Here is a 21,302-nt window from a genome sequence, read left to right on the forward strand (position 1 = left end):
AGCTGCTCCAAACGATCTGCTGTAGCAGGAAATGGTGAGCTCATGATATGGAGATGAAGGTGGACAGCGATGCGTGCTTGAGCTGATGATCAATGGTAGCAAGTTCCATGGAAGCTGGGAGGCAAGTAGAGTGGAGAAGGGAGGAAGAAGGAGATGATGATGAGGTTAAGGAAAGGGAGCATCTCTATGACAGGTTACTGTTTCTCACTTGGATCTAGAGGTGTGTCATGGGTCAGCAAGAAGCAACCCATAGTTGCTCTTTCTTCTACCGAGGCTGAGTACAAATCAGCATGCTTTGCTTCTTGTGAGGCAGTGTGGTTGAGGAGGATTTTGGGGGACATGGGTGCAGTGCAGAACAAGCCTACGTAGTTATCATGTGACAATCAGAGTTGCATGGCGATTGCAAAGAACCCTGTGTTCCACGCTCGCACAAAACACATTGAGTTTCAATATCACTTTGTACGCGAGCTCATTATGGATGGAGAGGTTGACTTGATGTAGTGTTCGACTACAGAGAATGCTGTGGACATCTTCACAAAGGCTCTTGGAAGAGACTTGCTGGAGAGGCATCTTCATCGACTTGGCATTGGACCGAAAAAGTAAGTTCACTTGCGGATGGACATTGAGGGGGGGTGTTCGATATCAATGCTCCATCTCATGTAACTATGCGGGAACCAGCTAACTCTACTTGTAAGCCCCCCATATGAGGTGAAGGCATTTGAGTAGCTTGGTTATCTGGTAGGTCCTGGTTTGGACACCAGATGGGGGCCATGTGTGGCTTGATGGCTGGACGGAGTTGGCACATTGCCAACTAGGCTACATGCAAGTGTGGGAAGGCATCCCATGACTGACCGCATTGAGGGTAGATGGAGCATTTCTCGGGATAGCCCACTCTCGGGTTGCGAGGCCCGTTTAGAGCCTCAGATGATCCCGAATGGCTCTGGGCCGAACGGTGACCATAGGTCAGTTGCTCTGTTTTGCGCACCGGTTCTATCGTATGGTCGGTGGCCGACCCCTAGTCGACCGTTTTGGGTGGACTGGGTCAGTCACCCAATTGAGCGTAACCGACTACGACTGGTGGCTATATAAGAGCAAGCCCGTGAAGCCCATTTCATCACTGGCTACAGCAACTCTGATTCCTTAGCATCGAGCCTCCATCTTCTACTGTTTTCAGCACGCCATCGAAGCTTCTTTCACAGGAGCGCACGGTTGGGAGGCAACGCCATCTATTGTATCAGTTCTATAATAATCAAATTTTTGATTCTCCATACTATCTTGTTTTCTCTCTTGCGTACGAGATCCTGTTATTTGTTGAGCACAGACGTTGTATTATTTTCTTACAATACTTGCTTATCTTTGTTACAGTATGTAATACTTTGCAAAAGCCTTAAACTTTGTTTAAGGCTTTGCACAAAACTACAGTATCATTGAATCCATATCATTTTTCTACTTTAGCAACCACCAGATATCCATGATATGGAATACATATTTCTTCTGAATATTTCTTATCACATACTTCTTCATTTCTTGTGATACACCATGTAGCATGAATGTAAGAAAATATGAATCGGTGTGCTTTTAGACTATGTGCTTGTCCCAACAAAACACTTTGGAAAGCATATAATACATAGTCTATATATATCTAAACTAAATACTTTGGAATGCATATTTTATGTAGTCTATATACCTTAAATCTTACACCCTAAATCTTAAATCCTAAAGTTCCCTAAATCTTAGGTTATACAATCTAAGCTCTTAAATTTATATAACAGTTTTAATCCCTAATCCCTAAACCCTAAACCTTAAACCCTAACCCCTATAACTTAAATTCTTAAACCTAATTTCCAAATCCTAAACCCTAGAGTCTAGACTCTAAGCTCATGACCTTATATACTAAACCCTAAACCCTAAACCCTAAAACCTAAACCCTAAATCCTAAACCTTAAAATAATAATCATAAACCCTAAACCCTAAATGCGAAATCCTAAATCCTTAACCCTAAACCCTAAACCCTAGATCTTAAACCCTGAACCCTAAATCCTAAACCCTTAGCCCTAAATCCTAAACCTTAAAACCATAATCATAAACCCAAAATCCTAAACACTAAATCTTAAATTCTAAGCTCTAAATCCTTAGCCCTAGATACTAAACCCTAAACCCTAAACCCTAACCCTAAAATATAACCAAAATTTAATTATTTTTTTCAATTTGTGCAATAGGTTTGATATATCCCCCAACCTATTGCAAGTGGAACAGGTTAATGGTGCACCCAACCTGTTGCAAAAATCAAGGAATTTTCTTGATTTGTGCAACACTTGTGGAACAGCTTGGATATATCCCCCAAGCAACAGGTTGGAGATGCAGCTTAAGCAATAGGTTGGGGGATATATCCAACCTGTTGCACAAATAAAAAAAATTCATTAAATTTTGGTTGTATTTTAGGGTTAGGGATTAGGGTTTAGGGTTAAGGATTTAGGATTTAGGGTTTAGGATTTATAGTTTTGAGTTTAGGGTTTAGGATTTAGTGTTTAGGAGTTTAGGGTTTAGGGATTAAATGCGACGGGAAACGCTTGCGAGACCTACAAATCCTTGAAAAACACAGCAACACTCTTCAAAAATACGCAGAAACTCTCAAAACTCACAAACGGAAGAGGCAGAACAAGCGTGCTGGGTACAATCTCCCCCCATAGGAGTGGTGCTCTCCTTCCACTTCCTATGTATTTATGTATATTTCTCAAAAAGCTTCCGAGCAAAAATCATACAAAAGCCTCTGTGCTTTCCTCCATGCACCCATTTACAAAAAAGCCCATCCACCTTCTAGAATAGTTGGCTTTTAAAAAAAATAAAGCTTTTTCTAACTTTAGTTCATACACTTAGCCAAGCCACTAATATTCCAAAATTCAAATATGTACATAAGCTTTTGTAATATCAAAAATTAGGCATAAGCCTTATTCATCCCCGCATCCTTGGAGTTGCACCTACGTGCCCAAAATATGATGGATCATGCTTGCTAAATGCCATCGCCCGATCAATTACTCTTCCCCTGAATTCACACAATCAATGGTAATGAAATATTTCAAGCATAAGATAACCTTGGAATTAATCACCACAATCAATCAACCTTTCAGTATTATAGCAATGCGAAATCAATAAATCACAAATGAATGGTGCACACATGCGACACATACCATCTCATGGTGCACCTGATGCTACACATGAATAAAATCGTATAGATGGTGCACACATGCTACATGTACTGTCATCGCATAAGTGGTGCACACAATGCTACACACTCATACAGCCACAGCCATATATACACTCATACAGCCACAGCTGTATATCCAGCCATGTAGGAGCACATGCATCACTATAAAATAGCGAGCACACATGCATCAGCTGTGCGACAAAAATGCTGGATCTCACTAAACTAAATACTGAAGTATTAAATTAATGGGATAATTCCAATTCTCATAACATTAAATGTTTAAAGTTTAGGATTTATGGTGGTTAAGATGTTTTGGTATTAATTGTTTAAAGTTTAGGATGTAGGGTTCATGTTTAATGCCTTCTCTGCTAGTTTTAATATAAAAGTTATTAAGTAAAAATAAGCTCAATGATTATTTATTGTGTCTTCTTTTGAGTTGCTAATCTATTTTTGTACATAAAACAAGTATTCGCCCTAACAGAGGGTATGGATGTGGTGTTATATAAGAAGAATGAAGTGGTGGATTTTGGACGAATTCATAGTCTTGATTCTATGAATGTGTGTCATTTCCAATGTTGTGGTGAGAGAAGATGTGCAGTGATAATCACCAACGTTGTAAATCTTGAAGTACATTTAAAATATCCACATGGAAACTTTAAAACATTGGGAGATATCTTACAATGTGACATATTTGATATGCAAGCACCCAAAATGCTCTGGGACCAAGACGAAATTGTTATAAGGCCATACTTTCAAGATATCAAGAAAACTTATTTTGAGGGGGAAAACGTAGAGATGTTATCTTGCTCCGAAGAAGTTTTAGCAATTGGCAACTTTAAGGGTTATGCTCAGAGTTTTCTCTGTATAGTGGAGATAATTAAGTTGACTAATGCAGGTGTCATTCAAAATGCAATGGATAGTAATTCACATCTAGACGTCCATAATACTACGTATCATCTACAAGTTCATAGTACTTGTAAATGGGGGTTAGCTTTCTTGAAATTAAGTTTGCCCAAGACAGTTTCCTTTAATGTCATGGAAGACACAACATAATATTATCAGAAGAAAAGGACTATAACACAAATGGGATCCAAATTGATAAGAAGCTATAGTAGTGATCAAGAGAATCATAGTGGCATGCTCACAGGTACTAAGGACATTATAGTAACAGATGTTGATGTAGAAAAGGTTTCTTGTATTGCAAGTGACTCAAATATACTCACTGGTATAGAAGACTTGTCTTGTGTTGCAAGTGACTCAAACAAGCTCATTGGTATAGAAGACTTGTCCTGTGTTGTTGTTAGATATCAATGCTCCGCTCTCATGTAACTACGCAGGAACCAGCTAACTCTACTTGTAAGCCCCACATATGAGGGGAAGGCATTTGAGTAGCTCGGTTATCCGGTAGGTCCTGGTTTGGACACTAGATGGGGGCCATGTGTGGCCTGATGGCTGGACGGCTTCAGAAAGAGTTGGCACACCACCAACTAGGCTACATGCAAGTGCGGTAAGGCATCCCTTGACTGACCGCACTGAGGGTAGATGGAGCATTTCTCGGGGCAGCCCACTCTCAGGTTGTGGGGCCCATTTGGAGCCTCAAATGATCTCGGATGGCTCTGGGACGAACGGTAACCGTAGGTTAGTTGCTCTGTTTTGCGCACCGATTCTATCGTATGGTCAGTGGCCTATTTCGGGAATGACCCCCACTCGTCCATTTTGAGCGGACTGGGTCGATCACCCAATTGAGCCTAACCGACTACGATTGGTGGCTATATAAGAGCAAGCCCGTGAAGCCCATTTCATCACTAGCTACAGCAACCCTGATTCCTTAGCATCCAGCCTTCGTCTTCTACTGTTTCCAGCATGCCATCGAAGCTTCTTTCACAGGAGCGCACGATTGGGAGGCAGCGCCGTCTATTGTATCAGTTCTACAGTAATCAAATATTTGATTCTCCATACTATCTTGTTTTCTCTCTTGCGTACGAGATCCTGTTATCTGTAGAGCACAGACGTTGTATTATTTTCTTACATGGTATCACAACCTAGACTCTAGCAAGAAGATTTGGTAGTGTGTTTCTGTTTGCGACAGATTCTGAGAGATGGCCCAACCCGCAAGACTACGAATCCCACCGTTCGGCGAAAGCGAAAAGTTGAACGGCTCTAACTATCCACTCTGGAAGTTCAAGATGAAGACCATCCTAAGCGCATACGAGCTTTGGGACACTGCTACTGGGGTGGATGTGAGGCCGATTGCGAGACCAGATCTAGCCAATGCAGGACAACAGATAGTACCAACTGCAGATGAGATTCTCGTGTGGACAAGAAGAAATGCAGATGCGCTGTGTTCTATTATCTGCAGTGTTAGTGATTCCGTCATGGCATTGATTCAACATGTCACCACAACGGAGGAGGCATGGACGGTCTTGAAAAATCAGTACGAGACCACGAATCAAATGCGGATTCAAAATCTGGAGACTCAACTCACGAACGAGAAGTTGTCTGAGTCTGAAGCGGCAGAGAAGTTCATCACCAGGGTGAAGAATCTGCGCGATCAGATGACTACGATTGGCATCACCATCACTAGCGAGAATCTAGCATGAAGGTGCATACGGATTCTCCCACCAAAGTACGACGGTCTTGTTATGGCGTTGAATACGTAGAACAGAAATCTGCCCCTCAACTTTGAGGATTTCAGCATGATGCTTTTGGAGGAGGAGATCCATCAAAAGACGAGGACTGGAGAAGATTCAGTTTTCTACGCTGGATCAAAGAAAGGTAAGGGTAAGGACTCTGGTAACCCATCTTCTTCTTATGATAAAAAGAGAAAGAAGAAGATCAAGTGCTTCTATTGCAACAAGGCAGGGCACAAGCAGAATGAGTGCCGAAAGAAGATTGCAGATGAGAAGAACGGAGTAAAGAAAGAGTCCAGCAACAGCGCGCAGGCAGTACCAGTAGAGCTGTTCATCGCAATTGAGGAGATTTGCGTGGAGGCAGTTCATGTACCTGCGGATGAACCTTGGATCATTGACAGTGGTGCATCGCACCACATGACCAGTCAGAAGGATTGGTATACCTCTCTACAGCCAGTAGGGAATGACATCCTGGTAGCAGTCGGCAATGATGCAAAATGTCCAGCAAAAGAAAAAGGTACGATTGCTCTCAAGTCAGATGGAGTTGTAAAACAGTTGCCCGATGTTCTTTATGTGCCAGATATGAAGAGGAACTTGTTGTCCGTTTCTGCGATCACGGATCGGGACCTCATAGTCAATTCGATAAGAATGGTGCACAAATTTTGGATCTTCAAGGCAAGGTCATTGGTAAAGGTACACGACGCAACAACATTTACGAACTCTCAGCTTTCAGTGCTCGAGCGGATGTGAAGAACACTAAGCTGTGGCATGAGACATTTGGTCATCTAAATAGTTCTTTGAAGGAGATGCATAAAAGTGGAATGATTGCAGACTTACCAAAAATTTCAGATCTGCTCGATGTATGTGAAGCTTGCATGATGGGCAAGCAGCCTCGGCAGCCCTTTCCTAAAGAGGCCAGCAGGGCAAAGGCTCCTCTAGAGCTCGTTCACATGAACCTCTGTGAAAAGATGGAGACGGGAGCTTTGGGTGGTTCCTACTACTTCATGATGCTGATCGACGACTACAGTAGAAGGATATGGATATACTTCCTGAAGACTAAAGATGAGGCTTTTAGTAGGTTCAAGGAATGGCATGTAATGGTCGAGAAAGAAACGGGGAGGAAGGTGAAGAAGTTGAGATCAGACAGAGGTGGAGAGTTCACATCAACTGAATTCGAAAGTTACTGCAAAAGTCACGGAATCAAGAGGCAGAAACCCCCGCCACATACATCACAGCAAAATGGAGTAGCAGAATGCAAGATGCGCGTCATCTACGAAATGGGCCGGAGTATGATGAAAGGGAAAGATTTGCCAAAGGCTTTCTGGGCTAAAGCATGTAACACTGCAATTTACATCCTGAATCGTAGCTACACGAAGGCTGTGAACGGGATGACTCCACTGCAAGCCTTTTCTGGTAAGAAACCTTCAGCTGCACATTTCAAAGTTTTTGGATGTGACTGTTTTGTGCATGTCCCTGATGCTACCAGGACCAAATGGGAACCGCAGAGCTGAAAGTGTATTTTCTTGGGCTATAGTGAAGAGGCGAAGGGTTACCGTCTCTATAACCCTGTTACCAAGAAGGTAATTGTAAGTCACGATGTGGTCTTCTCAGAATAGCCGCATCAATTGGAGGAGGATGCTTCCTTCCCAGACAACCAGGACCAGGATATCCATCCAGTACCACCACCAACAGCAAACCGAACTCCCCCAATAGTGCTTGGGAGGATTCAAGACAAAGAAAATTAAGAAGAGCCTACAGAACCACAATGGCAACGGCCATTCTTGAAGTGGGTAAAGCAGCTTTTGGACGGTAGAGAACCTCCAGCCATTGAGGAGGAACCATCCGAACACTGCTGGTCCAAGAGATTAGAGGAGCAAAGAAGGGCGCAGGAACACTTGGTCAACTATGCTTTGATGACAGAAGTGATCCGTGCTGATGAACCCAAGTGTCTTGAAGAGGCACAGGGCAATGATAGGTGGATGGAGGCTATGCAGTCGAAGTATGGCTCCATAATGAAGAACAACACTTGGGACCTTGTGGATCGACCACCAAAACGCAAGGTTATCGAAACCAAGTGGGTGTACAAGACCAAATACAAGTCCGACGGCACGTTGGATAAGTACAAGGCTCGGCTCGTGGCAAAAGGATTTGCACAGGTACATGGCTTTGATTATCAATATACTTTTGCTCCCATAGCTCGACTAACCACAATTCGCAGTGTTTTGGCTTTAGCTACCCAGGGAAGTTGGCCCGTGTTTCAGATGGATGTGAAATCCACCTTTCTGAATGGAGATCTCAAGGAGGAGGTATACGTGGAACAACCACCAGGTTTTGAGATCCCCGGTTCAGAAGGTAAAGTCTACAAACTGAAGAAGGCACTTTACGGGCTGAAACACGCCCCATGAGCGTGGTACCAGCGAATTGATGCCTACTTTCTGCAAAACCAGTTCAGGAGGAGCCCATCAGATGCAAATTTGTATATCTTCAAAGAAGGAGGTAGGTGTATGATCATGGTCCTTTATGTGGACGACCTTGTCATAACAGGGAACCATGAAGAAAAGATCTCGTAGACGAAGCATTTGCTAGGAAGAGAGTTTGAAATGACTGATGCATTTCTGTTTGGGGATTGAAGTTTAGCAGGAGCCGAAACAGATCTTCATTTCATAGCTGAAGTATGCTAGAGAGATACTGAAGGCATTTGGCATGGCTGAGTGCAAGACGGTTGGTACCCCTATGGAGGTTGACACGAAGCTCTCAAACGAGGATTCATCACCACTGGTGGACGAAGCGAAGTACAAAAGGCTTGTGGCTAGCTTGATTTACCTATGCAACACACAGCCGGACATCAGTTTTGCGACTGGTGTACTAAGCAGGTTTTCCAATAAGCCCCGGGAGAACCATTGGAGGGCAGGGCTGCGGGTGCTGAACTACATCAAAGGCACACTTGATTATGGCATCACCTATACCAAGGGCAACATCTAGACCGGATTCTGTGACTCAGATTGGGCAGGAGACGTGGACAGAAGGAGATCAGTGACAGGGTATTGTTTCTCACTTGGATCTGGAGTTGTGTCATGCGTCGGCAAGAAGCAACCCACAGTTGCTCTTTCTTCTACCGAGGCCAGTACAAATCTGCATGCTTTGCTTCTTGCGAGGCAGTGTGGTTAAGGAGGATTTTGGGGGACATGGGTGCAGTGTAGAACAAGCCTACACAGTTATCATGTGACAATCAGAGTTGCATGGCGATTGCAAAGAACCCGGTGTTCCACGCTCGCACAAAACACATTGAGATTCAATATCACTTTGTACGCGAGCTCATCATGGATGGAGAGGTCTACTTGGTGTACTATCCGACTACATAGAATGCTGCGGACATCTTCACGAAGGCTCTTGGAAGAGACTTGCTAGAGAGGCATCTTCATCGACTTGGCATTGGACCAAAAAAGTAAGTTCACTTGCGGGTGGACATTGAGGGGGGGTGTTAATATCAATGCTCCACTCTCATGTAACTACGCGGGAGCTAGCTAACTCTACTTGTAAGATCCCCATATGAGGAGAAGGCATTTGAGTAGCTCGGTTATCCGGTAGGTCCTGGTTTGGACACCAAATGGGGGCCATGTGTGGCCTGATGGCTTGATGGCTTCAGATAGAGTTGGCACACCACCAACTAGGCTACATGCAAGTGTGGTAAGGCATCCCTTGACTCATCGCACTAAGGGTAGATGGAGCATTTCCTGGGGCAGCCCACTCTCGGGTTGCGGGGCCCGTTTGGAGCCTCAGATGATCCTGGATGGCTCTAGGTTCTATCGTATGGTCGGTGGCCTATTTCGGGACTGATCCCGAGTCGACCGTTTTGGGTAGATTGGGTCGATCACCCGATTGAGCCTAACCGACTACGACTGGTGGCTATATAAGAGCAAGCCCGTGAAGCCCATTTCATCACTTGCTATAGCAACCCTGATTCCTTAGCATCCAGCCTCCGTCTTCTACTGTTTTTAGCACGCCATCAAAGCTTCTTTCATAGGAGCGCATGGTTGGGAGGCTGCGCCATCTATTGTATCAGTTCTACAGTAATCAAATTTTTTATTCTCCATACTATCTTGTTTTCTCTGATGGTTTGCATGACCATGATAGTAACCAAGTTGTTACATCAATCATGAAAGCAATAAGAAAGGTCAGAGATGCTCACAGATGTTTACCTAACACATTGAGAATACAAGCTGATAATTATTGGAGAGAGAACAAGAATAAATATATATTTGCTTTATGCTCTATGCTGGTTGGTTTGAAAATATTTGAAGAAGTGGAAGTTGGCTTTCTTCTTGTCGGCCATGCACATGAAGACATAGATCAAATCTTCAGTGGTATCTCTGGTGAGTTGAAGTCAATGAATGTTTTGACAATGGAGGATATGCTATTTTGAATTGGGAAAAAAATTGAAGGGTCTCGCAAGGAAGAATCAAAAGTGGCTATCTTAGAGAGATGGTAGATTGGACAGCATTCATAGAGCCACATTTACAAACAAGAGATGATGCCCTAATAGGACACACAAATCCACACTACTTTTGGTTTCACATGCATAACAATATTCCAGTGATGCAATGGAATCACTACTTAGTAGATGGAGATCATTTATGGAGTGAGTCATATGCTTTATTACAACGAATAATTCCATTGGAGGAAACTATATTTGTTTTTGCAAAAATAAATCACTTGACATAGATGAAATGAAAGGCGTGAAAGCCTTCATTAAACATCTTCAAAGTATGATGCAGAAATATCCTGAGCAATCAACTAAGAATTTGGAGACAATTAAATCAACTGAAGCACTTATCCAATCTTTAGAAAGACAAGAAAACTTAATGAGCATTGAATATTGTGAATCCTTTTGGCCGAAACAAGTTAGGTCACCAAGTTTTCCTTTGGATATAAATATGTTAGTAGATATGGAAAAAGCAGAGGAATGCCTTTTACCTTGAAAATATTGTGGCAGGAAGGGAGACAAACCCTTACCAGAGTTTATACCATCTAATGAGATTGAAGACGGTCTATTTGTTGCACTTTGGGCATCTGATCAGAGTTGGATGACCAAGGTGGCCCAATTTGGGTTGTAAAGGTTGCTAAGATAGAAAGGGATGACAAGGGAACTCCTATAACATTCACAACTTTATGGTATGAACCAAAGCCATTGAAAAATCTCCCGAGAAGATATACAATAAAACAACTCTATGAGGGATGCTTGCAAAAGAAACGTGAATGGGTTCCAAATAATGAGGGATTAACATAGGTGGAAGTCAGTAGCATTATTCATTGCTAGAAATCGAGGACACGAAGTTTTAAAAAGAAGCATGGATACAATGTTGAAAAATGTATCACAATCCCTGATCCAAGTCGTGTCCATATTAAACATCATTCGGCAAGACTTGACCCATCAAGCGCAAATACATTACATGAATCTGATGACTTTGAACGAGATTCACATGCATAAGATAATGTTTTGTATGCTTTTTTCCATACAAATGGTGTATCTATATACCACTAATAAGATAATGTATTGTATGCTTTGTTTTTCAAAAAAAGGGTGTATCTATACACCACTTATATATTGAATTTAACGAACTCTTTTTTTTCAAAAAAATGGTGTATCTATACACCACTTATATGTTGAATTCAACAAACTCTTTTCATATGGTGTCATATTTTCACTTCATAGTGTTAAAATTGAACTAGAGTTAGGAGACTACTACTACTATTATTATAGTTATTGGATGGGGGCACCATGCACAAGTTTTGGAATTATAGCTTCATTGAGCCTTTTTTTTTTAAAATTAGAGGTCACCACTTGACTTTTTAGCTTAATAAGGCCATATTTGTATATAAGTGACCCATTTAGTGCTCTAAAAAACCCAATTTTTTAGCTCACTAAGTGAAGTTGAGTGGAGAGAATATGCTCCACAAAAAAGGGCCAAACTAGGAGAGAAAGTCCAAAAATTTTGAATAGTGTATTCTATGCTAATTGAAGATTCAATGAGGCAACTTAGTCCTTGATCAAGATTAGGTTTGAGGTGTTTAAAGCTTTGGTGACCTTTAGTTGGGCTGTGCATATGCACCACTTGAGGTATGGATGGCTATCTATTTTTTAAACGGTGTGAGGATAGAGGAGACTTGAAGTGCCTATTCTCACCTTCAAGTTTAAATTTGTTTTTGGCACTTCAAAGGACATCCAAATTTTTTGCCAATGAGAAGGCTGAGGAAGTACAAAATCCACAAAATATTGGTTAAGCATCTGATTGTTGCTCTAGAAGTCATAAGTCTTAATGATACTACATTAGTTCAAATAGAAGAAATAGGAATCACTTGCATAAATCAAAGCTAGAGTGAGGGCAACATCTTTGGTTGCATGTGTTTCTTGCATACAGTGATCCTTAAATGTGTGACATGATATTACATATATAACAAAGGGGTTGAACTCTTGATAGGCTCCACCTGTTCACTCCTTAAAAAATTGGCTTGTGCATCCTCATTCCTTTTGCCAATTAATAGATGACTCCTAGATGACTCTATTTATTAAAGGCCTTACGAGTCTATGGGATGCTCTCAAATGTGCAATAGTCAAAGAGGAGGTGGTTTGGTTTGCATTTTAGTGTTTTGCCCACCCCACCTTTTAAGGACCTTGCATGAATTACTACTCTTTTCCCTTTAATCCCTGTGCTCTTGCCCTGTCTTACTTTAATTCGATGTTTCAAATGTTTGGGTACATATAGTGTGAAAGCTTTAAAACTGACTGATGGATGAAGAGAAAGAGAGAGAGAGAGAGAGAGAGAGAGAGAGAGAGGGGGGGGGGGGACAAAACTAATGTTGTTATAATTATTTTTTGAAGCATGAAAAACAATTACATTACTAAACAAAATAGCAAGGCTATAGACCCTTATTTTTCAAAAGATCTTTAAGGTGAGAGCTTTTTAGCTTATGATAATTTTGGCAGAACCATTATGGCCTTGCTTTTAATGAAGCTTTCAATGAAAGGAGGAGTAGTTGGATAGCAAGAAGGCTAAGCTAAGGAAATATTTTGAAGTCATTAACAAGGTTAGCATGACCAACTACACATGAAAACTCTCTCCCCATAGACCTAGAGGAAACCCTCTCCCCGTGGACCTTGAGGAGGGAACTTGATCTACTACTGCACATGAAAACCCATGTGCAAACCCTCGACCCAAAATACCATCTCCCATAGAGAGGAGGAGATATATGTGTTTGGAAAGCTACTTGGGAGGTACTCCACGTGAAAATCCTAAGGCCCCTTGGACCCAAAATACCATCTCCCATAGAGAGGAGGACCTAGCATGATATATGTGTTTGGAAAGCTACTTGGGAGGTACAAAATAGGAGGAGAAAACGTGTGGGCCCATGAGAGGATGGCAAAAGTGAAAAGGGGTCAAACGTCAAAGGCGTGTATACGGCTGAGGAAAAAAGGAGTGGGCGGTGCTCATATTTTTCTTGTTTTAGTTAAAAACCTAAAGGACAAAATCTAATCCTTGCATTATTATTGTTATGATTATGATTATTATTGATTGAACGTCTCTTCCTCCTCTACGTCCGTACGTACGCTCATGATGTAGAATCTGAGCCGTTACTTTCACGGTGTACAATCTCAACCGTTGGCTTTCCTTCCACGTCCTTTTCTAGTCTTCAGGCCTCTTGCTTATCTAGTGGGATTGGACAAAGTCTGAGCCGTCGCCAGTGACGAAACCTCGATGACGCACCTCCCCCGGAAGAACGACGACCGCAACAATATATCACAGGAATTCCCACCCTCGTCGTCGCGCGATCACGAAGGAGAACGTGGTGCTCCGTCTCCGTAGCCACTACCAGAATCGAGTAGAGGTCCAGAGAGAGATCAGAGAGAGAGAGAGAGAGAGAGACTGAGAGAGGTGTGGAGCACTTACAAGGGAGTTTGAAGGCTCGTTCGATAGCCGTGAAGCCTCCACTCCGTAGCCCTGAGCCGCAAGGTGAAGTGTTTAATTACTTTTAGCGAAAGCAGCAGCAGGCAGTAGGAGCAGCAAGGCTGCAGAGGGTGATCCGTCCACAGCTCCAAGAGACTCGCGAAAGCAAGGAAACACTAATATTATGGTCTGGGCAGCAACATGTAAGAAGCTTTACGAAGCTTGAGGAGGTGCGCCATCCTCCAGAATTTAAGCTTCTTCCTGAGGTAACGATTTCAGTTACCATAGTTTCTCATCATCGTCGTCCTTCTTCTCCTCCTCCTCATCAGTTGCAAAGCAGCAAAATCGCAGGTAAGAGCAGGAGCTCCGGATGACAGAGCCGGGAGGAGGAGAAGGAGCATGAGGGTGATCCGTCCACAGCTTGAAGCCTCTCGCGAGCAAGCAATCAAACACCAAAATGAAGGCCCTGGACAGCAGCAACCAAGCTCGAAGCTCAAAGACTAGGTGAGCCACCGCCAAGAATTTGAGCTTCTTCCTGAGGAATACTATTTCCGTTACCATAGCTTCGACTCATCGTCTTCGGCCTACTCCTTGCCAATCTGAGGTTACACGCCTCCTGCGTCCGACCACTAATTAATTGAGGGTCTGAGGAAGAATTTGAGCTTCTTCGTGAGGAAGACCATTTCAGTTACCACATCTTTCTCATCGTCTTCGTCCTTCTCATCATCAGAGACAAGCAGTATGAGGGCATCGAACTTCTTCAACCTCTCACTCGAGCTCCTTGTCAATCTGATGTTGCTCATTACCTTGGCCTCCTGCATCTATCCTCCAACCGCTACTCCTCCTCCTTGCTCTGCCTCAGAGATTGCGTCCCTCCTGGCTTTCCGTAGCTCCATCCTCTCCAATCTCTCGTGGCCACCTTCCCCCTCCTCGTCCCATTGCTGTCTCTGGCCTGGCGTTTTATGTAACTCCCACTCCCGTGTCATCTCCCTCCTACTCCCCTCCCTCGGCTTGTTTGGCTCCATGCCTCCCCTCCTCTTCGCTGGCTTGCCTTTCCTCACCACCCTCGACCTCTCCAACAATTCCCTCTCCGGTATCATCCCTCCCAACGTCGCAAACCTCTCCAACCTGGCTTTCCTCGACCTCTCCCATAACTCCCAGCTCACTGGCCCCCTTCCCTCCCCATTACCCCCAAACCTCCGCCATCTGGACCTGAGCCATTGTTCCCTCCATGGCCCCTTGCCCTCCACCATCAACGTCTCCTTGTCCGCCCTGCAGCACCTCTTCCTCAATCACAATCGTTTTTCCTCGTCTCTCCCACCTGAAATCGCTTCTATCCCAACCCTCACCTCCCTCGATGCTTCGCATAACCAATTAACAGGTAGCTTGCCCTCAGCACTTGGAAACTTTGCCAAGCTCACATTCCTGTCCCTCTCCAATAACTTCATTAACGGAAGTATCCCAGCATCCATACTGAACTGTACCAATCTCAGAACTCTCAACCTAGATTGCAACCAGCTGGGAGGTGCGCTGTCTTCAGAGATTGGTAAGCTGAGCAATCTCCAGGTTTTACGACTGCGAGGGAACCGTTTTACAGATGCTATTCCAGCTCAAATAAAAGATTGCACGCAATTGAGCCACGTATTGCTTGATGACAACTTCCTCGATGACTTAATCCCAGACGTGATAGGGTCGCTCCCACTTCTTAGGTATTTGTCCGTAGCAAACAACAGGCTACAGGGGCCTGTCGCCGCAGGTATCCTCAATTGTAGTTCCCTTTCTGTTCTGTCTCTTTCAAGGAATCAACTATCAGGAGAGATTCCTTGGACTGTCGGAAGCTTGGCCAGTTTGAAGGTCTTGCTTCTGGACAACAATGCATTATCTGGATTCATTCCTTCGACGATCGGATGTTTACTGCGTCTGAAAGTTCTCGATCTCTCAAATAATAGGTTAGTTGGTTCTATTCCACTTGAATTAGCAAGAATAGGTGGCATGACTCAGGTTAGTTCTCGACGGCCTCCTACCAATTGTTCCGATGTTTTGCGAAGCATCAGGTCGGAATTGATTGTGTCCAATCCTTCGAAGAACGGAGCGAAAGCATCTGAAATTGCCTTCGAACTTGGGCTGCTAGCTCATATCCGTTTAGTTCATGGTATCAGTCACACTGCGTCGGAGGGACATGGCACTTGTTTGTTTGGAAGTGTTTCGGGACTACTATATCTTGATCTTTCTTCAAATTGCCTGACAGGGTCAATTCCTCGGGAAGTAGCTGCTCTTAGTCTAGCCTATCTCGATGTCTCCAATAACATGGTTTGCGATTCCAAACTTGACATTGGTCCTCATCGATATTCATTCCTCGCCAACGGAGTCCTCAAGAATCCGAAAGCTACGGGAGTTCTTTCCGCAGTCAGTACGTTCGGCGCTCTTGCGCTGTTTATCGGCTTGGTTTTCTGCATCTTCAAGATTCGGAAATGGCGGAATAGGAGATCAGTTGTACGCCCAGCAGCAAGGTTGTCGAGCTTGCGAAAATTTCGCCGCGAGCGAAGCCAGGTATTCGATCTTTCTCTGGAATCCATCAGTATGGCCACTCTTGCCAAAGCCACAGACGACTTTGCCGTGTCCAGAGTGATTGGAGATGGAGGTTTTGGACTTGTGTACCTTGGTACGTTGTCAGATGGGAGAAACGTAGCAGTGAAGAAGCTCTCCATGGATGGATTGCAGGGACACCGCCAGTTTGAGGCGGAGATGGAGACAGTGGGGAATATTTGTCACCCAAATTTGGTGAAGCTCTTGGCATACTGCAAGCTTGGTGATGAGAGAGTGCTAGTGTATGATCTCGTGGAGAACGGCAGCCTTGATACGTGGCTGCACGATAGTGAAGAAGGTCGTCGACGCCTGGACTGGAAGACGAGGCTGCAGATAGCGCGAGGATCAGCACGAGGGCTTGCTTATTTGCACCACGACTGCATTCCTCACGTAATTCACAGGGACATCAAGTCGGGCAACATTCTGCTGGGCAACGATTTCGAGCCACAGATAGCAGATTTTGGGCTGGCGAGGAACATGAATCCGATGTTTTCCCATGTCAGTACAAGCGCGGCAGGAACGCTAGGATACATGGCGCCCGAGTATGCAAACAATCTGACAGCAACCTTACAAGCGGATGTGTACAGCTTTGGGATGGTAATGCTGGAGCTAGCCACTGGAAGGAGGCCCAATGAGATCGTGAAGGAGAGGAACCTGAGGACCTTAGTCACATGGGCTCGTCAACTGGTGGAGGAAGCTCAAGAGCTTGAGCTGCTCGATCCAGCGATGAAGAAGAAGGCTCCTCACGATGAAGCAGCTGCGTACTTCAGGATTGCTTGCCAGTGTGCGAACGAGAGTCCGAGTGGACGTCCAACGATGCAAAATGTCTTTGAAAGGTTATCCATGATTGGAAGATTGGAGGAAGATGATGTTCATGCGGATCAAGAACTATGATCGGAAGATTTTGGAGCAAGATGTCGAGCCATGCACACAATTGGAAGATTGGAAACAAATTTCCAGCGATCTAGATCTAAGCAATGTACGTCTGATCGTGGCTCCCTCGTGCAACTGGTTTCTATCGTCGTTCATGCATTCCATCTTGTGATTTCTGTTCGAGCTCATGCATTCGAGCCTCTGATTGTCGTTTGCCTTCGCTATACTAGGCTTCGCTATTTACTGTCTGGATGCTGCTCGATAATTGATCATGGCTTTTGGTGTCAATGCCTTATCATCGTTGGTGTTGCTCAATTTCTTTACTGGTGTAAATGCCTTGTCATCGTTGGTGTTACTCATTTTCTTTACTAGCATATTGAAAGACATGAAACATCAATTGGATCAAAACACAATCATGGATTTGAGCGAGCAGTTTCATAGATATCACTTTCATAGATCATCTAAGAGGATCTCGCCGCGTCGGGGAGCCTCACTGGCAAGATATATTCACATCCCCATGGCTGTAGAATGCTGAACGATGGATTTTTTGTGGCAGTGGACTGCTCAGCTAGAGGCATGGATTTCTCCGATTCCAGGCCAGTATTTGGCTGTTGGACTGGTTCAACCTGCAAAACTAGGCATTTATTGTTGCAAGTCTGCATTTTTGGCTAGGAAGCAAGGCATCTCCAACGTGGTGGAGACTAGCAAAGCAGGTTCCACCCGATCTCGCTTGGAGGATTTGTCCATTAGTATCCAACAACCAACACGAGGGGACGGAGATAGGAGTTCAGCTTTGCCTACTAAATCAATGGCCTCCCTAGCTTCAACTGAGACGCAGGGAGGCCCTCTAAGAGGCCGCAGAGCCACATTGGCTAAGGGGGGCTAAATGTGATTTATTGCCGCCACGGGTTTGGAATGGACATGAAACATGAATAAGATCCAAACACAATCATCAATTTGAGCGAGCCACTTCATAGATATTAATTTCATAGATCATCTAACAGGCCTCCCCCATACGCTAGCCACATTGGTTAGGGGGGCTAAATGTGATTTATTGTCATCGTCCCACCACTCGGCTTCCCAAGCAACCTCACTGTCCACATTGGCTGGTGTGGGGAGTGGCTTGCCCAAACCTCCCACAACCCCTTCCCATCCACGTAGCGGTCATATCCACTGCCTTCTCCCAGTGCCACCACCATAGCTAGCTGCAGCTGTCATGCAACTCACAGTTGTAGTTCACCGTCGTGTCGTCTTGCAAATGCCCAATGAATTAGGGAGATTTCCCTCTAGATGCAACCTACAAACCATGGCTAGCCAAAAGCTGCAAGCACCTCCATGCTATACATGAAGCTCCTCTGTCTCCATCCCTTCTCCATTCCAATCGACATACGCAAGTCATCCACTACTCGCTCAAGGTGAGGCCTTTCAACTTGTGTTGCTTCACCGTCTCCTCAACTTCAATATGCAGCCCGCTCACTATAGTGCTCATTTTTGTAGCACAAGTTTGTAGTAAGAGTTCGACATGAGGAGCATCATGCACGAGCCTATGCACAACCTCAACGAGGAGTACGTCTCCTATGAAGGGGCAACTTCATTCCCTTGTCACAGAACCAGGACGTGGATATGCCATCTTAGGAGGTGGCTTCACAGCCTCTTCACCTCGATGTGAATTCATTCTTTGGTGTGAACATTGTTGGAGGGTAGGAAAAAAAGGGAACTAATGGAATGGAGGAGAGGGGAACAGAAGAAAAGGGGAGGGAAGGGGTGGGGAGGAAAGGGGGAGGGGGGCGAAGGGAAAAGGGGGGGGGAAAGTGGCCGGGGGGAGGGGGGGACGGGGAGAAGGGGAGGGGGGAAGGGAAGGGAGGCCGGGGGGGGGGGGGGGGAGGGAAAGGGAGGGAGAGACAGAGAGAGGGCAGGGGGCGCGGCGGGGGGAGAGAAGGAGGAGCGAGAAGTTCAAATTCTAGAGCGGGAAGTTTGAATTCCTTGAGGGCTATATATTGACTATCATCTCTCTCGTAACTCATTTTCAATCACACCCTCCCTTCTACTCTCGCCCCCATCGTGTTCCCCCCCTTCCTCTCTCTGTAAATCCGTCTCCCTTTCCCTCAGGTTGCGCTCCCTTTCCCCTCTCCCCTTCCCTCTCCCTCGTGCTGTGCTCCCTTCTCCCTCTCCCTCTCCCTCTCCCTCTCCTTTCTCCTCCCTTCTCTCCCTCTCTCTTTCCATTCTACTTCCTCTCTCTCTCTCTCTCTCTCTCTCTCTTTTCCTTCTCCTCTCCTCTCCCTCCCTTTCTTCCCCACCCTTTCCTACCCTCTCCCATGCCTCCCCACCGTCATCGTGCTTTTGTAGCAATTTAATTTTAAATTTTACTGCCATGGCAACGCGACCCCTTCCCCTCCCCCCCATCACCCTCTCCTTGTTAGGTATTTGATTCTAGCTAGTGATCACAATTGAAATGGAACCAAGTCCTATGAAGTAAGAGAGCTAATCAACACAACTAATCAAAGAATAAATACTTCTTATTCATGAATGATGTAAGCGCATCCCTAGTGGGCTTGTAGCTCAATTACAACGACGAGATGGATAGCCACATTTAAGGCTTTACAACTCCACAACACACACTACAATACCGACCTGTTACGACTACACCTAAGAGTTTATAGATCACTATCTTATTCACGTGCTTTCGAGTACCAAGACTCCAATCGTCAATGTCACCTAGCCTCTTGAGAATGTCAGAAGTCGCTTTGCCTCCCTGAAGTCTTGGAGGTCGACTTTCATGGAACCAACTAGAGAGAACGAGTGAAGTCGACTTACTACATGCATTTTCTATGTAGCTGATTGCATGTATGCTCGCCACGTGGCCATACACAATCTCTACCATGCTATTAACCACGTCTCACCTTACATTGCATTTGACCTCATGAGAATGAGGACCACCTCAACAAACCTCCCCTAGCCGAAATGAGGGAGAAAATAACTAGTCACGAAAACATGACTACTTCTAATGCTTACGAAGAGCTACAACAACAATGACAAAATAACATGCTCATAAAGAAACATACACTCAGAACAAATGTGTCTCAAAATATCGTTCACAGAGAACTTAGTAACTCACAAAGAGCTAATATTGTAGTATTTGTTCACAAAGATCACAATATCCGACTACTCTCAAAGAATCCAAATGAAGCTGCTTACAAAGAGCATGACTAACAATCATAATCTAGATCACTGAGTAACCGATGCTCACAAAGAGCTGAAAACACAACAAACACAATGCTCACAAAAAGCATGGAGGTCAATACTATCCTCCCACAATCAAAATGCCCAGTCTTGATCACCGAGGGAATCATCTTCCATCATCATCAAAGTTTCTTTCTTATCATTGACTGCTAGTGGTTTACCCTTCTCTTGCTTCAGCATCTCGTCGCGTTGTTTAGTGTAGCAGTATTTTTCTATGTGGCCATGTTTTTCACAGTAAGAGCAATGTCGAGTGTCTCGAATAGTTCTCTTCTTCTTGTCAATAGCCAAGTAAGCTCTTGAATTGTAAATAGATGGATAGGTACGGTTCTCCTCACTTAAGAGCATTCCCACACAGTCTAGAAACTCCATATCATCATTAAGACATAAAATCCGAACTATTTCACCAAGCTGCTTTATAGGGTCATTGTTTGCTTGGGTGTAGCCATTTTTGGTAAGGTTCAGGGACTTTTCTGTATATGGGTATCTTGCATGACCCATAACTTATGCATTGCTCAGTGGAATTTGGCAAACTTTGTCTTCAAGTTGTAGTACACATTCCAAACTTGAACATGAGAGCAAAAAATTATGGAATAAGGATTTAAAAGGAGACCGTTAAAGCATTACAAGTGCTATGTTGCATGTGAAGCATGCATCTTGAAGACTATAGGATATACCAATTTATTCAGAACCATCAAAATTTTGTTCTATGCATATATGCAACCAAGTAATCATTCTAAATTACACTACGTGAGCTTCTCCTCAACCCAAGGACACACCTAAATGAGATCATTATGCATGGGTTAATGGGCCTCCAATGTTGTGCTA

At 44.3% G+C, this 21,302-nt stretch overlaps 1 protein-coding gene across 2 annotated transcripts; it reads left to right on the forward strand.

Moving 5' to 3' along the window:
- The first annotated feature begins 13,598 nt into the window (after positions 1 to 13,598).
- LOC147880265 (phytosulfokine receptor 1-like) lies at positions 13,599 to 17,456 on the forward strand. 2 transcript variants are annotated; one of them, XM_087371047.1, is made up of 3 exons: positions 13,599 to 14,008; positions 14,108 to 14,282; positions 16,027 to 17,455. In XM_087371047.1, the coding sequence occupies exon 3, from the start codon at positions 16,086 to 16,088 to the stop codon at positions 17,256 to 17,258; it is 1,173 nt and encodes a 390-aa protein (XP_087227173.1). In that variant the 5' UTR covers positions 13,599 to 14,008; positions 14,108 to 14,282; positions 16,027 to 16,085; the 3' UTR covers positions 17,259 to 17,455. The 2 variants fall into 2 exon arrangements, with proteins under 2 accessions (XP_087227173.1, XP_087227172.1); XM_087371046.1 differs by having other exon boundaries at positions 14,108 to 17,456.
- Positions 17,457 to 21,302: the final 3,846 nt, after the last annotated feature.

This window comes from Dipteris shenzhenensis, chromosome 32, assembly GCF_047967505.1.
Source record: "Dipteris shenzhenensis isolate YYH24624 ecotype China chromosome 32, Dip_SZ_1.0, whole genome shotgun sequence".
NCBI lineage: Eukaryota > Viridiplantae > Streptophyta > Polypodiopsida > Gleicheniales > Dipteridaceae > Dipteris > Dipteris shenzhenensis.